The sequence below is a fragment of the Fukomys damarensis genome, unplaced genomic scaffold (genome assembly GCF_012274545.1).
Source record: "Fukomys damarensis isolate Sample0158 unplaced genomic scaffold, DMR_v1.0_HiC HiC_scaffold_27, whole genome shotgun sequence".
Taxonomy (NCBI): domain Eukaryota; kingdom Metazoa; phylum Chordata; class Mammalia; order Rodentia; family Bathyergidae; genus Fukomys; species Fukomys damarensis.
The window spans coordinates 651,263-666,747 of record NW_022900939.1 but is presented as its reverse complement, the minus strand read 5'-3'; the positions used below and the strand labels follow the sequence as shown (position 1 = coordinate 666,747).

General features: G+C 52.6%; 2 protein-coding genes across 4 annotated transcripts in view; one reads left to right on the top strand and one right to left on the bottom strand.

The window, feature by feature from the left end:
• The window catches only part of Cpsf7 (cleavage and polyadenylation specific factor 7), a 17,798-nt gene extending 9,269 nt beyond the window's left edge, over positions 1-8,529 (top strand). The window contains exons 6-10 of the mRNA XM_033756470.1: positions 1-230; positions 705-823; positions 2,703-2,871; positions 3,309-3,476; positions 7,249-8,529. The exon at positions 1-230 is cut by the window's left edge and continues 13 nt beyond it. Coding sequence (XP_033612361.1) covers positions 1-230; positions 705-823; positions 2,703-2,871; positions 3,309-3,471 — 681 coding nt within the window. The 3' untranslated portion in view covers positions 3,472-3,476; positions 7,249-8,529. The remainder of the gene's footprint in view (positions 231-704; positions 824-2,702; positions 2,872-3,308; positions 3,477-7,248) is intronic.
• A 1,401-nt stretch (positions 8,530-9,930) lies between these two features.
• Tmem216 (transmembrane protein 216) lies at positions 9,931-15,136 on the bottom strand. Of its 3 annotated transcripts, XR_002025659.2 has the most exons (6): positions 15,046-15,136; positions 14,363-14,464; positions 13,826-13,918; positions 12,659-12,860; positions 10,787-12,447; positions 9,931-10,560 (listed from the first exon to the last, which is right to left on the bottom strand). XR_002025659.2 is itself a non-coding variant. In XM_010633016.3 (5 exons), the coding sequence occupies exons 1-5, from the start codon at positions 15,056-15,058 to the stop codon at positions 12,432-12,434; spliced, it is 426 nt and encodes a 141-aa protein (XP_010631318.1). In that variant the 5' UTR covers positions 15,059-15,136; the 3' UTR covers positions 9,931-12,431. The 3 variants fall into 3 exon arrangements, 2 of the variants coding, with proteins under 2 accessions (XP_010631318.1, XP_033612546.1); XM_010633016.3 differs by having other exon boundaries at positions 9,931-12,447; XM_033756655.1 differs by having other exon boundaries at positions 9,931-12,447; positions 15,032-15,115.
• Positions 15,137-15,485: the final 349 nt, after the last annotated feature.

Genomic DNA, 15,485 nt, shown 5'->3' with positions numbered 1-15,485 from the left:
CCGCCTCTCTCCTCGAGCTTCGGGGTCCCTCCTCCTCCTCCTGGTATCCACTACCAGCATCTCATGCCCCCCCCTCCTCGATTGCCTCCTCATCTGACTGTGCCTCCCCCTGGGGCCATCCCACCTGCCCTTCACCTCAATCCAGCGTTCTTCCCCCCACCAAATGCTACAGTGGGGCCTCCACCAGAGACTTACATGAAGGCCTCTGCGCCCTATAACCACCATGGCAGGTAAAACCCTGTTGTTGCCTTCAGGTGGGAACCCGGGACCAGAGGGCAGACGGGGTGCTGAGCCTTTTCTTCTCCTGAAGAAGTAAACATGGATGCTGGCGTCCTTGCCCCCCGCCATAGAAACCATTGTCCTAGTGTTGACTCATGGGATATGGTTTCCTGCCTGCCAGTGTTTGGGGTTTTTGTTTGCTTCTTAATTAACTGCTTGACCCAAACCCTAAGCAGCGTGAGATTGAGTGCCCTGAAAGGCTGCTGTAGATACTACTGTGTCCAGCACTGTTGAGTCTTGCTGGGATTTCAGAAGTGTCTGTATGACAGACGAGATCGTCAAAGAGAAGAGGAACATATAAAATACGTGAACGGGCTGAGCACCTGTCTAGGCAGCACACAGTGGCGCGCAGTTCGCAAGCACCATGCTGTGGGAAGTGGTGAATGTCACAGGGGTGGGGACTCAGGAAGGCAGTTGTCTTGCAGCCGAGACTCGGGCCCTCCGCCCTCCACGGTGAGTGAAGCTGAGTTTGAAGAGATCATGAAGCGAAACAGAGCAATTTCCAGCAGTGCCATTTCCAAAGCAGTGTCTGGAGCCAGTGCAGGTAACTTACCTTTGCTGCCATGCCTGTGTTTCCCCATTGTTTTGTGATTTCCGCTGGTAAAAGTTCAACAAGACGAAGATAGAGCACTGTTAGGTTTTGAGAGTGTCACACTTCAAGCCGGGCATGGTAGTGTACACCTGTGATCCCATTTCTTGGGAGGCTGAGACAAGAGGATTGCTGCAAGTTTGAGGCCATATTGAGTTCAAGGCCAGCCTGAACTCCATAGCGAGACCTTGTCTCAAAAAACAAAAAAAGAGTGTCACCGTTCAGAGGCTGGAGTTTGCAGGTGTTGGTTTGATGGAGTCAGGTTAGCTCAGGGATGCTCAGCACAGCTGCCAGCCTCATGAACCCGTCCTGCGTTGTGCCCTGTCAGCTAGCTCTTGCCTTGCTGTCATTACTAAGTGGGCACAGTCAGCAGCTGTGATTCTGAAAGCCCTGGGCATGACCCTAACCCTAAGGAGAAGCATTGAAGTAATGTGTCCTTGTGTAAGTCAGATATATAGCAGAATTTAGAGGAAATAATCAGCTTTTTCCTTTCCATCCCTTTACTCCAAGATGATGAATTAACTAAATCTTTTATGGCCCATTTTGGATTTTTATTCCAGTCATTTAGACCACAGATATTTCTTAAAAATGTCTGTAAAACAGGCACACGTTCCCTACCCAGGTGGAGCTGATGTCCTGGTGTTCCTGGGCTTCCGTGAGATACAGTTCCTCCCTGGTTTCTGTCTGTCCCTTGTGCCCTCTACAGAGACAGCTGCCAGTCCTCTCTTCCCCAAACCCTTGTGTAGATTGATGCTTTTCTGTTTTCTACCTTTAATGCTCTTGACTTAACTGGGAAAAGTGCTGTTCAAGAGCCTATCCATGACTGCTGTCCCTGAGCCAGGCTTGCTCAGGTTTGGGAAATAAAAGGACTAAGTATTCATGCAGCATAATTTCTAAAAAAGTGTGCATATATTTGTGTGCTGCACTGTAGCGCCTCAGGCCTCGCAGACGCGTGAAGGGCAGTGGTCCCGTAAGAGGAAGCCGCCTGCTGATGCCGTAGCTGGCTCAGGCTGCTGAGGTGTGGCGTGTGGTGTGCACACTGGTGACACTGCCTGGTAGCACATGTATCCTGGTCATTAAGTGACTCAGTTAACTATATGTTACGTGTACACGTTTAGAGGTGCGTCGTGCTACATGTGCGCACACACCTGGCTCAAGATTAAAAGTAATTCAGAGAAATAAGCAGTGTTCTAAACGAGAAAGATCTACATGATGACCACCACCAAGGCCACCGTTTTTGACCACATACGTAATAAAATTTTCATTGTTCGTACAAAAGTAGAATACAGTTTTATGAGTTTTTTTCAGTTTCTGTATCCTGAACAAAGTGTTAATATTTCTTGAGTCCCTATTCTGTGCTGGCACTGTGGTAAGCACTTTACATGGACTGCTTTATTTGTACACAAATTTACCTGGTGCTTTTAACAACTACAGTCATCTGTAGGGCCTATTCTTAATTTATAGAGCTGCCCCTTTTGAACGCAGTACTGCAGACAACACTGAAACGGTGTTATGCGTGATTGCTTCTACAAACTGAAGAAGAAAGTTTCTTAGAGTTGCTAGCTTGAACAGCACGCATGTGACCCCTTCTGTCAGCTACTGTCAGACAGCCCTGGACTGATGTGCCAGTTCAACATCCAGCGGCGGCAGCCAGCAGATTGTAAATGCCAGAATAGAGTGTGCGTCCATTTTCACCCCTGTCGCATCTGCTTCTCCGCTTTACCACGGCCTGTGGCACGACTGGGTCTTGGCTTGTGCCCCCCTGCACTCTCCTTCCGGTCCAGTTGGGTTGCTGCCCCGCCTCACCCTCAGCCTTTCCCGTTTGTCCTGGCAGGGGATTACAGTGACGCAATTGAGACACTGCTCACCGCCATTGCGGTCATCAAGCAGTCCCGGGTGGCCAACGATGAGCGCTGCCGAGTCCTCATCTCCTCACTCAAGGACTGTCTTCATGGCATCGAGGCCAAGTCCTACAGTGTGGGCGCCAGCAGCAGCTCCTCCAGGTGAGCGGCACCCTGTGGGGCTTGGTGGGGACAGGGAGGAAATCCAGGGTGTCTGATGAGGCCTCAGCGAGGGTTGTGCGTGGTGGCCGTGGGCTCCGGGAGGAGGAGAGGGATGGGTGTGGTGAAGCAGAGGCTTTGCAGCCAGCGAGCTTGCATTTGCATCTCGTTCTGTTGCTCGTCACCCATGTGACCATTTGAATGTGGCAGTCAGTAACCTGCCAGGCATCATTTTTAAAAAAGGGACCTGTTGTAAGGATGAGGTCAGATAAGGTGTCAGACTCTTAGCCCCGTGCCCTGAGACACTAGTAAGAGCTCAACCGATAGCACCGTTGCCGTTTTCTAAGAGAAGATGAATCCTCGAGGGAGCTAAGACCCTGCGATGAGAGCTGGGGCAGTAGCTGTGGGGCAGAGCACGTGCTCATGCGTCTCTCCCGTAGGAAGAGACATCGGTCCAGGGAGAGGTCGCCCAGCCGGTCCCGGGAGAGCAGCAGGCGGCACCGGGACATGCTTCACAACGAGGACCGCCATGATGACTACTTCCCAGAAAGGAGCCGGGAGCACGAGCGACACCGGGACAGGGAGCGGGACCGGCACCACTGAGCGAGGTGGGGGCCTGGCCCGGCCGTGTGATGGTTCATGGAAGGGGGAGGCGCGTGTACAGGGACACTGTGCGCGTGCGTCCGTCTCGGGCAGATGAAGGCAGCGTCGTGGGGAGAGGTGCAGGGAGGAGCGTCACCCTGATGCTGGTGTCCCGCCTGGCTCCCCCTGGTGTCGGAGCCGTAGTCTCACATCATGCTGAGAGTGAGATCTGCCTCCCGTGTCAGAGCGTGTGCTCTGGACCCCACAGCAAACCAGGCTGCTCTGTGTTCTGCTCGGTCCCTTCCTCTGTATGCGGATATTAGGGAAGCCACTGTCCTCGGGGCTGTCTGACTGTCCGTGCGGTGATGCGCGTGCGGCCCTGTGCTCCTCTGCCTGCCATGCCGTCAGCGTAGGCTGTGATTGTCGTTCCGTATCGTGACCACCAAACGCACAGGTAACATCCGGAAATCTGCTCAAGGCCAGAGTAGTCTACACAGCAGGACCTTATCTCAAAAAGCAAAAAACAAGAAAAATTTACTAAGACAAAGTAAGACCACTACCTGCTTAGTTTTCAAGGCACAGGATTAATAATTTTAAGAGTTGCATTAAATATTGGGGTTTTAGGCAGAAGAGAAAACTAATCTGAAAATAATTACAGCTCTGAGACTGTGTGGAGGGAGGATAAGAAACTTTACCAGAAGGGTATTTTTGTCTTCAGTAAGGTTTTTGTTTTGTGGTTGTTTGGGACAAAAGCAGCTTGTGCTGTAGTGCTGAGGGCTAGCGCGGCTGCACAGCCAGCAGGTGGGCTGTCCTTTCTGGGCAGTTCTGGGACATGCCCACATCTCTGGAGAAGCGGATCAGTGGCGGGGTGGGGCTGGCTTGGTCTCAGGGAGTGGCAGAGGTGGGCTTGGTCTTCTGCCCCTCTGTGTCAGCAGCAGCATTTCCTCCTGTTTGCGCTGCCATATCTGTGGGTTGCTTGAGATCCACAGCCACCGCCTCCCATCACTCTGGCCATGCCGCGTGTCTTTGGAGTTCATCAGGCTCAGTGACCGGTGTTAATTGGTCCTGGCAGAGCACGGTTACACAGTCTCCAGAGCCCCATCCAGGTGGCTGGTTAGAAGACACTGCATGTGTCACCATGCCAGCTGTCTCTGCTGCCCACAGCCTTCTTGCAGGACCTGGTACACAGGGCCTGCCTATGCCTCGGTGCTTTGGGTCTGACTCCTGAGCAGTCACTCTGCCTCTCCCCCCCCAGTAAGACAGGGCTGTTTCTACCATTACGTGGATGGCTGAATTTTGATAACTCGGGAAATCTGTACACTCGCATGGCTGGTGCATGCCAAGGTAACACGAGGAACATTAGCACCAGGGCAGACTTTCCACTGCCCCTGAAGCTGGTCGCCCCTTAGGAATCTTCCTTGCTCTGTCTGAATGTACTGAGTTCCAGGAGAATTGGGTTCGTTTATAAGTCGATACAGTGTACCTGTGATAGTTCACAACTCTTATGTTCATAAGTTGGGAACTTAAGTAAATCCAGTCCAGAAGAATTGAACCGGACCCTGCGAGCATCAGTGCCTCATGTTCTCGTCCCGAGGACCCTCCATGTCACGTGCATTTACTAAGTGTGGCATGACTCGGGAGGCTCTGTGTGGGGAGTGGCATGGCCCCTCTGGCCTTGCAGATGGCTCTGCAGGCCCTGTGTCCCTCAGTCCTTCCGCTGGAGGTAATGGTATCGATGGTCCTCAGCAGGGGAGGAGTCGATCTAGCGGTGGCGGGAGCACTTACTCCCCCGCCTTCTTCAGGAGGGGCCGGTGTGAGAGTCTGGTCTCTGTGTTCACACATTCCACAGTGTGGCTGCAGACCTCAGAACCCAGCTTAGTCGCACCAGGATTCCCCTGCATCCTGTATGGGAAACAGTCCACACTGCCTCACCTCTCCTCCAGGATATGTGTATGTGCTGTGGAGTTTGAAGGAGTTCCTAGGTAATCTGTGAGTTCAGCTTTGGTTTTGGTTTTTTGGAGACAGGTCTTGCTGTGTAGTCCAGGCTGGCATTGAACTTACTGTGTTCCCAGGCTGGCCTGGAACTCCCAGCGATCCTTCTGCCTCAGCCTCCTGAGTGCTGAGATAACAAGTGTGTGCTCCTATGCCCACTTCTCAACTGTGTCACTTGTCTTGTTATTTTAGGGTATTTTCCAACTTGAAAATAGTCGTTTTTACCTCATTCTTGTCCCCTGATCTGAGCTGTGACCACTGAAGTTTTATTCGATATTTGCCGGGCTCAGAGATTCAGAGGCTGGAGGTGTGAAGTGCAGACTACATCATCGCTTCAGTAACATGGGACGCACCTGCCTGAGTAGGTGTTCAGAGAAGCCAGCAAGGCAGTCTAGGGTCTGTGCTGAGCTGAATGCCATTTCTTGGCCAGAAAGGCCAGGCGCATGGGAACTTCCTTTCCTCCTTAGCCAGCCCCTGCAGGATTGGCGAGCATGCCTAGAGGCTCAGCGTTTGTGGAGGCAGCTTGCTGGTGTGGGCCTAGCATGAAAAAACCTGAAATTCCAGGCTAGAGTTTAGAATTCAGATCTCCTGTTTGCTCTGGGCTTAATTCTGTTTGTAGGGTCAGACTGAGCACACCAGCACCTGCACATCCTTGATGCTGTGTCTGCACCAAGCAACATGAAGTTTGGTGGTGTGACAAGTAGTTAAGCCAGCTCTGACTCCTGATAGCGTCTCTTAACTGTGCTTTGAGGCTTCCTTTCCTCTCCCTTTGTTTGTTTCAGTACTGGGGATTGAACCCATGACCTTAGCACAGAGCTATATCCCCAGCCCCTCCTCCCTTTTTTTTTTGGTACTGGGGATTGAACTCAGGATCTTGAGCATGCAGAGCAGGTGGCAGCACCACTGAGCTACATCCCTGTCCCCCCCAGCCCTTTTTAAACATGTTTTGAGACATGCTCTTGAGAATTTGCCTGGGTTGGGCTTCAATTTGAGCTCCTCCTGCCTCAGACTCTCAGAGTGCTCAGATTATAAGCGTGTGCCTCCACAGCCAGCTGCTTTTGTATTTCTGCTAATGATTGGCTTTTCTTCCGTGCTGGCCTGACCAGGTCATTCCTGCTTGGAAAAGCTCTGGTGCTGTGTGTTGCTGTGCATGCTCATAAGGGCATTGGTGAGAATTTGTTTTAACTAGGGATTGATTAAAAGAAGACAAAGAATAACCAGGCACAGTGGTCCGCTCCTGTCATCCAGCACTCTGGGAGGCTGAGGCAAGAGGGTCACAAATTCAATCCCGGGCTGGGCAACTTAATGACTTAGCAAGATGCTGTCTCAACATAAAACATGACAAACCAAAGAGAAGACAGAAATGTAGAAGTGTCCTGTGGCAGTGCATGCTCCCTGTTGTCTTCACGCGTGTTTGGGCCTGATGGATCTGGCTGTGTGCGCACGGGTTTTCATCACTGTTCCTCCCATTTCCAGATTATTTTGTTCTCCTTCAGGTAGGCTGTGACATGCTCAGAACAGACTTTCTCAGAGAGTGAATTCGTCATGCTCCCTTGCAGCAGCATTCCACACTCTTGCAGCTCAGCTCCGCTCACTGCTCTCTCCTGTGTGTACCCCCGGGTGACAGTCAGCTGTCCCCACCCCACCCCACCACATCATCCCCCATCATCCCCCATCATCCCTCATCACTCTTCCACTCTCCAGTGCACCCTGTCTCTGGCCCCTACTCAGAAATTGTTGGTGTGATTCGCGTGGCTCAGCCAGAAAGTAACCTGTTCTTTCTCCTCTTCGATGTTCTCATTGCAGGAGTCTGGTCGGAAGCAATGTTTTTAATGGACTCACATCTCCACCCTGATCAGGACTAAAGGACGGAGGCCGCTCCACTCCCCTTCTTCCTCCACTCCCCTCATCCCTCCTGACACCCAGGGAATCCCTCTGTCCCACAGGTTTGAAGATGGCTTGGCAGCCCTCCTAGCCCCATGCCTCCCATTTGCCAGGGGAAGAACCTAAGACTGTGGCTGGGAGGGTGGCAGACAGGAAGCAGGCTCTGGGCCCGGGCCCTGGTCTTCAGAGAATGGTGCTTTGTCTGAGGAAACGTTTGTTTCTGACTCCAGGAGCAGTGCAGTGGTGAGGTTGGTGGAAAGGCTTCCTTCCCGAGGTAATGGATCCTCTGTGCGGCTCTCAGAGGGTGACGGGTGTGCCAAAATATGCCAGGGCCCTGTCCTTAGCACTAGCTTTGATGGGGCCAAGAGGGCCCAAGCCCTTGCCAATGTACTACTCTGTTAACGCTTCCCCTGACCCCCTGACAAGGGACCAGGAGAACAGACATTATCTGTGATGAGCTCCTTCTGGTCTCGGTTTCCTTGCATCTTGACGGTTTGTGTCCCTCACCCCAGAGGGCTGAACTCCTCCTGCTCCCCACTGCCCAGCGCCTCTGGGCCTGCCTCTGTGCAGAGAGGCCTGTGCGTTGCTTCTGTTGGAGCCCTCTCTTCGTGCTCGGTTGCCCTCGCACTAACCAGCTCTCTGGCATCCCTCTCCCTGGAGCATGTCCATGTAACACATGGCGCCCTTCCCCCAGGAAGGCTGCTTCCTTGTTTTAGAGGAAGTTACTGCCGCTGGGAGACGGCCCTCGGGACCTCAGCAGTGAAGAAGCCTAGCCGAGAACCGGAGGAGTAGGGAGCCTGGCTGGGATCTGGCCAACTTCCCAGGCTTTTCCTTCCTCGGCTGGTGTAAGCCTGGGCTTGCGTCCCCAGGTACATACCTGTACGTATCGTGGGATAACCCAGCACTGCTAGGCAGGTGAAGTCACAGACTTGGCGTCCTTCCCACCTTTGGCTTTTGAGGCACGAGTCTGCTTCCTCTGCCCGAAGGTCTTTCCTGCTTCTGGTAAGGAGTGAGGAAGAAATGGAGCCTGACAAGGCTGAACTTCACCCAGTTGTAAGGACCAGCACTCCGGGGCCATTTCCCACCCAGGCAGATGGAATTGCTTTTCCCCAAACACCCAAATTGTCCTGTGGTTGCTGCTGAAGGAGGCAGCAGCAGCAGGGTCCTGCAGTACCCAGCGTGAGGGCACATGCCACCACCTAGTGAGAGGCCAGATGGGCTGAGGCACAGGGCCATAGAGACCACTCTGGCTCGGGGGAGAGGCTGATTGGACTGCACCCTTCCTTTGTTCCTGGCACGTTTCTGAAACACCCCTCAGTCGCTGGGGGAGGCCCCAGGGTTGGAGAGGCACATTCCCTTGGGACAGGCTGCAGACTGGAGCTCTTATCCCGTCCCCCAACCCTGTGCCCACCTCCACCTCAGACCATGGCACCCTGCCCCCACTGGCCAAGTGTTAAGTGATGTGCTTATCCTTGAGAGCAGCTCCGGGTGTCTTTTTAAAATGTAGAGAAAACCAAGTAAGGTGACAGTCTAAGGAAAACAATATATAGAATATCAGAAAAACCATTTGCCCGGAGAATTATTTTCTCCCCTTTTTGTTTTTACTCGATGACACAATTTTTAGTTTTACTTCCTTATAGCAAAAGGAAAAGAACCCTAACCCTAAAAAGGCTAAGGCCCCGTCCCCACGTTGTCGGTGATTTGTTTGTCTTTCTGATGGGTTGAAAATTGTGTAATAAACTTGATGACACTGTCAATCTTTTATACTGCATTGTATTTTTTTCCTTTTGTAACAAAATATTTTGAAATAATAAATGGGGTGTGTGCTGTTGTATGGATTCTGCATTGCATAGATTTGTTGAGGTGTCGGGCGTGGGTGCGGGCTTCTGTAGAAGCTGTGGAATGGCAGCGAACCCCGAGTTCCTAGCAGGAATTGTGTGCTGGGCAAGGGGTTCTCTGCAGCCAGAGAGGAGGCCCCTGGGGCAGACCTGCAGAGGCACGGAATTCCAGAAGTCCGGCCTTCTCCTTGGCCCCGAAACGGCCTACTTCCAGAGCACTCCCAAGTTATCCTTTATCCTTCCAGACTCCCAGGACTTCTTTCTGAACCCATTCCCACCTTGTAGAGTTTGGTTCCATCTGCCCTGGTGGGAGATCTGAGGGCGGACGCCAGCTTCTCCCGTGGACTGAACCACGGGCATGCAGTGTGGCCTCAGCCTCCTCCACTGGAGGCCCAGAGAATGTGAATGTCTGGGGAGCTGGACTGCCATGGAGATAAGTATAAGCTTAGTAGAAGTGCTGTGGGGTAATCTTGGGTTTCTAGAAAAGATGGCTTTTTAAAGCCAGGTGAGCGGAGTTGGCAGTACGGGGCTGAAGGCCCCCAGGCAGAGATGATGTCTCACAAATGCACTGTTGGCACAACAGGGAGCTCTGGTACTAGTGTGTGTCACTCAAGGTGAGGCTGCTCTCTAAAACAGCCCGAGTGGAGGAACCTGTGGTCCGCGGTCAAGGGTGTTTCCATGATAGGATCCGCAGATAGCATCACGTCTTGCCATCCCAGCAGCTACTGCCCAGAAAGCCAAAGAAAGGAATCTGCAAGTTGTTTAATTTTTTAAAGAAAGGTTGGACAGAGGAAGATTCAATGAAAAGGAGGTGAACCATGGACTGGGTCATAGCTAGCTAGCAGGAAAGGAGTGGAAATAACCTTGAGGAGGAAGAGGGTCATCGTGTGGGCTGGATAGCCTGGAACTAAAGGGGTGGGACGTTCAGACAAGTGTGTGCATTGCGCTCTGATCACTACCTCTTAGCTTCTGTGCTGGTTGAGGTCCTGGTCCTGCACTGTCGCGTCTTCTTGAGGTATAGGTATCTGACAAAAGTGTGGATGAAGACTTGTACATGAGATTACATTTAGTTTCTCCACGTCAACACCAGGGTATGGAAAGGAAAGCTCTGTGGTTTTCCTCTCAGTTCAGATCCTGCTTCTGTTCATGAGCTGAACACCTTGGACCCAGAGACACCACTGCAGACACCGCTGTGCAGCTGTGTGTGACAGCAGAAAAGGCCTCAGGCAGCTGGTGTTGAGTATGGTGCCTCCATGTCCGTGGTCTGTACGGTGGCTTTCCTGTGTTCCAACAAGCACAGCCTCTGGTTTCGTGAACTCAGACTTCCAGTCCTCCACTTTGGCTGCAGTTTCCACTTTACAACATGATCAACTGCACCACAGGTTGCTGGCAACACCTGAAGAACAAATGCATGGAATTTTTTTTTCTTACTGGGGATTGAACTCAGGACCTTGTGCTTGCAAGGCAGGCGGTGGCACCGTTGGACTAAATCCCCAGCCCTCACGTGGACTTTCTGCATAACCCTAAGCAAGAAGCGTGCCTAATATATCCTCACTTTGGACTCATCCTGTAGAGGAAAGTATTTACTGCACCCAGAGGCACCTTGGTCTTGGAACTCTTACCTGGTGCTAGCCAGCAATACACTGCTTTCCTTCTCAGCTCTAGGCCCACAGAAGCGCAGCTTAGGTTTCAGGGGTCTCTACCATCACTTAGAGTGTTAACAGGCACATTTTATAAGCTGCCTCTCCACTTCACGTGAACCTTCCATTCACATTTGTGCAGCTTGAAGGGTGGCCTTTGCCACTGAACCACTGCAGGAGATCGGCTGTGGAGGACAAGTTCCCCTCTGCTCTGATGCTGGTGATTAGTTCATGGTAGCATGAGAAGCAACAGAGAATTGGTGTTCATGGGGTTTTTGACTGGCAGTGTTGAGGAAGTTCCTAGCAGACCAGTCCTGCCCACTGTGGCTTTGGATGGACCCCAGGACATCCGGAGGCAAGGCCACAGGGCGCAGAGCTACAGGAGACGAAAGGGCATCAGAGCTCTGGGCCGTGGAGACCACAGGATGACATGAACCAGACCACACACAAGGCCAGCTCAAGGCTCGTGGGGCAGATCCAGGATTCATCTCTATCAGACAGAGGGGCCTCAGGCTTCCAAAATGGATGCTTTTGCAGGATCCCTGGTGGCCTCTTGGGGCTGAAAAGCGCAGCCACTGCCCAGAGTGGAACATCTTTTCCAAGATGGCTACTGAGAAGGAACTGGCAGTCATCTACAGGCCGCCATCCTCCAGCTGCAGTGTTCCTTTTACTTCAAGTTAAATAGGGCAGGGGTGTAGCTTGGCATTAAAGTGTTTGCCCAGCATGCAGGAGGCCCTGGGTGCTGTCCCCAGGGCTTCTGCCAACTGCACTTGGCCCTGCCCAGAAAGAAGCCACAGCTGTAAGAGCAGCGAGAGACGACACCAACTCGGAGCCCCAGAGCAGACTCGTGGGTGACATGAAGACGGGATCTGAGCTGGGCATGGTGGTGCACATCTGTGATGCCAGCACTCAGGAGGCAGAGGCAGGAGGATCACAAGTTCAAGACCAGCCTGGACTGCACAGTGAGACCCTGTCTTAAAAAAACAAAACCAAAAAGTGCCTCCTGGGATTTGCTCACGCTGCAGCCAGGAAAGCAAATCAGTGGGACCTTCAGTGCTGTCACCAAGCACAGGCTGAGAACATGTTTGGGGGACATTCTGCCCTCTCCAAGGAGATGAGATCTAGGGACAGGTGCTATAAGGAAAAAGCTGCCACCCCCACAACAGAAAATAGATATTTATTGCAAAAGTGATTGCTTCATGATCAGAGTAGAAAAATAACATGTGCTACTACAAAGGCACAGAGGTCAGCCTCCTGGAGGAATGGTGAGGGTGTCCACATCCTCCAGGGGCCACTGCCTGATGCTCTCTGGATACACGCGCAATTCTGAGGCGTGGCACAGCACCTACAGGGCCTCGATGGTCCACACAGATGCTCTGGCTATGATCGAAGAGGAAGACTTGAGGTCCGCCAGGAATTGTCTGATAGTGGTCAGAACAGGGCCAGCTGCCCCTCCCTGTAGTGGAGCAGAGTCTTTCGGTTGATGGTCCTGTTAGAAGACGGTGCTGAAGGAAAGCTGTACGAACTTTCCCAAGCTATCATGACCCACCACTTCTCAGGGCTGGGCTAAAGTGCGAGAGTGTGCATGGCGTCAGCCTGATGGGCTGCAGGCTGAAACTTTTGCACTTCAAATCTTGTCCATACTGATGGAAGAAAGAAAGAAAATGTTAAAGATCAGTGAACAAGAACAGCTGGCCCAAACTGTTCCGGATTCCAAGTCTCTTGGCCCCAAAGAATCTGAAGAATATCTTCCCTAGAAGGAGCAGGAAAGGCAGGCCCCCACCACAGCCTCTATATCCAGGAGTCTAGCCCGCACTCCCCAGATCAACACATCTCCTGCCCATAGCACAGTACCTGGCAAAAGCGGCAAGGGTGAGCACCTCCAGGAGCAGCTCTGAGCCACAGAAGAAAAGCAGGATGCCATTCATGATGGCTTCCAGGCGGAGCACATAGGTCTGCAGCAGCAGGTAATAGGCGGCCATCATGGCAGACGGGAAGGTCAGGGCCACACTGATGCCAAGTGGCATTTTCCGCTGGCACAGGTTTCCCTTTGTACCTGTCAGACAGCCACACAGTCAGCCTCCAAGAGGCCTCTTCCTGACCACAGGAGAAAGCCGAGTGGGATGACTGGTGAGCAGGGAAAATGGACCTGGGAGGGGTGTTGTAAGTGGGGTCCCACTGAAGTGTAAGCTTGGAGGAGTCATGGGATCGGGGTCATTTGCTCCATGGGGCCTGCTCCCAGTCTCCCTCAAAAAATGTAATTATAAAAATAATATACACTCATTGATAACCTTAATGTAATCTTAGAAAATACACAAAGTATTTTTATACACAAAAGCATGTAAAAATGTCTGTCCCCAGGTCCTCTCTAGTAGTAGATGCTGTAAATCTGTTATTACTGCCAATCTAATGGGTGAAAAAAATGCCACCTTGTTGTTTTAGCTTACTTTTTATTGCTAAGTTAGGGCATCTTATCTAGTCTATTGGCCCTTCACTCTTAGGTGAACAGTCTATTTGTATCTCTCACCAGTTTTTAAAATTGTTTTTTCCTTAGGTGATTTGTGTGAATCTTCATCTTTTTTTGTATATGTTGCAAGTTTGTACTGTTTGTACTTTGACACTACTTTCAAGGGTGCAATATTCTAACTGAAAAGGCTTTAGCTGTGTGTCTCCTGGGCTAGAGAGATCCTTATTCAGAGAAGCAGTGGGATCTCCATGCTGAGCAGGCATGTTCTGCCCGGACAGACACCACTGAAACTCCCCGCAGCTGACCAGTGAGAGGAACCAGGCTCTCCTGGGGTGATGAGGCCTGGAAGAGGAATTCTCTAAGAGCCGTTGCTCTACAGAGCAACACTGACCCACAATATGAAGAGCAGCCTGAAGCTTCAGCTGCGAGTCATTTATATACACTGCCTGGTCTGTTCGCTCACTGTTGAGCCTAGTTGTGCACTGTGTCTTGTTACTCAAGTTACAGACCAGCTTGTCTCATGGGGAATGGAAATGCTCTTAGACGACACTCACCAAAGAACAGTCGGATTACTTCAATTCCAAGATAAAGCAAGAGCATCACCACATCCAGTACCAGGTTGGCCACTGGGTAGGGCAGCGAGAGACCTAGCAAGACAAAGGGTGAGTCTGCAGACAACATGACAGTGCCCTCCAGCACTGCACACAGGGATGGTGAGGGCGTGAGCCTCAGCATTCTGTGTTGTAGGCAGTGTGACTGTTCCGGGGAGCCTGTGGGGACTCCGCTACCCCACCAGTCAGGTGTACAGTGGTGCAGAGCCCACTGAGTGGCTTCTAAGGATCACCAGTGGGTAAAGGAGTTCAGCACAGAAACGATGGGAGGAGCCAGGACGCAGAAGTCTACAGTTCTCAAGCTCAAGCAAGTCTTTCTGAGGGACCTTCCTACTGAATCATTCTCGATGCAGCCATCAGATGGAGACTCCTGCCTCGCAGGGAAGAGGAAGTACAGAAAAGATAGAGAACAAAAAGGTTCTCGGTTGGGTTGGCTTTGGGCTGAAGTGGGAAAGGGACACTGGGGCAGGGCAGCCTTACCTTTATACAGGAATATGAAAAGTTCCAGCAGGAAATAGGTAGCATAATACCAGCCATTCAGAAAGAACAGGATTTCCAGAGGCGTCGAGGACAAGCGTTTACCTGAAAGGAGCAGAGACCCGGTGGGTGTAGGGCGGTGCAAACTAGGCCATGTGTCTAACCTGGAGAAAAGGAGGTCGCAGCGAGGGGCTGGACCAGGGGATGCTTCTGGTTGCTGATAATGACTTAGCAGGGCCCAGGGGTATGGTGTGAAGGGGCCCCGCCTTCCCTTTTCTTTCCCAGGAATCACTGTCAAACTACTCTTTTCGGCTTCGGCTTCGAGGGACAAAGTCAGGCGCTAACTCGGGGGTCACCCAGCTGAAAGGCACCTCAAAGATCGAACCCGCCAGTCGCCATATAGGCAGGCAAATCGGCTCGGAGACCGACACTGGCTTGTTCCGTGGCCAGCTAACTGGTCACTGAGCCATCTACGACACAGGCTGGGCTGTGGGGGGCCGGGCACAGGGCTTCAGCCCGCACGGCCAGACCTCCAAGCACGGACCCCGGCCGGGCACAAACAGGGAGCGACGTCCCTGACGCCTGAAAATGGGGCTTTCGGTCGAGGTCTGGGCTAGAAGGGAATGGAGGGGCTGGCGGTGGCCAAGGGACGGGGACCAGCGACTCACACACCTCCGGAACCTCACCTCGCGGCGCCATCTTCAGTCCCCATGGAAACTGCGTAGGTGGCCTCAGCCGCTCCCGGAGCAGCGAGGAGCTGCCGGAAGCAGGGACGGAGCGGCCTTTTTGCGCGGAAGGAGGCTCAGCCGAGGACTCGGGTCCGCGGTCCTCTGTCAGTCCGGTGGCGTCGCCCTCCTGACCCCGGGTCCCGGATTCAGGGCGTTGAGCAGGGGCTCTGGCCTTAGCCCCACACTGACTTTTCCAGCAAGCGTCTGAAGAGGAGCAGCGGAAGGGAGACGTGCTGTCGTTCGGAGGGCTGCCGAGGCGGTGGGCCAACGCCTTGTACCCAGAGCTCCTGCGGCTCGGAGCGAAGGAGGCGCGTCGGGCAGAGACGCCGGAGCCGCGCCTGTGCCGGTGAAAAGGCAGCTTGTTGCCACGGAAACCCCAAGAGTCCGCCACCGCCCAG

Excerpts from the sequence above, each read along its gene's own strand:
- Tmem216 (XM_010633016.3), bottom strand. Across the intron at positions 13,919-14,362 it reads TTTCATATTCCTGTATAAAG|GTCTCTCGCTGCCCTACCCA; the intron begins GTAAGGCTGCCC and ends TTGTCTTGCTAG. Across the intron at positions 12,861-13,825 it reads AGTAATCCGACTGTTCTTTG|GTACAAAGGGAAACCTGTGC; the intron begins GTGAGTGTCGTC and ends GCTGTCTGACAG.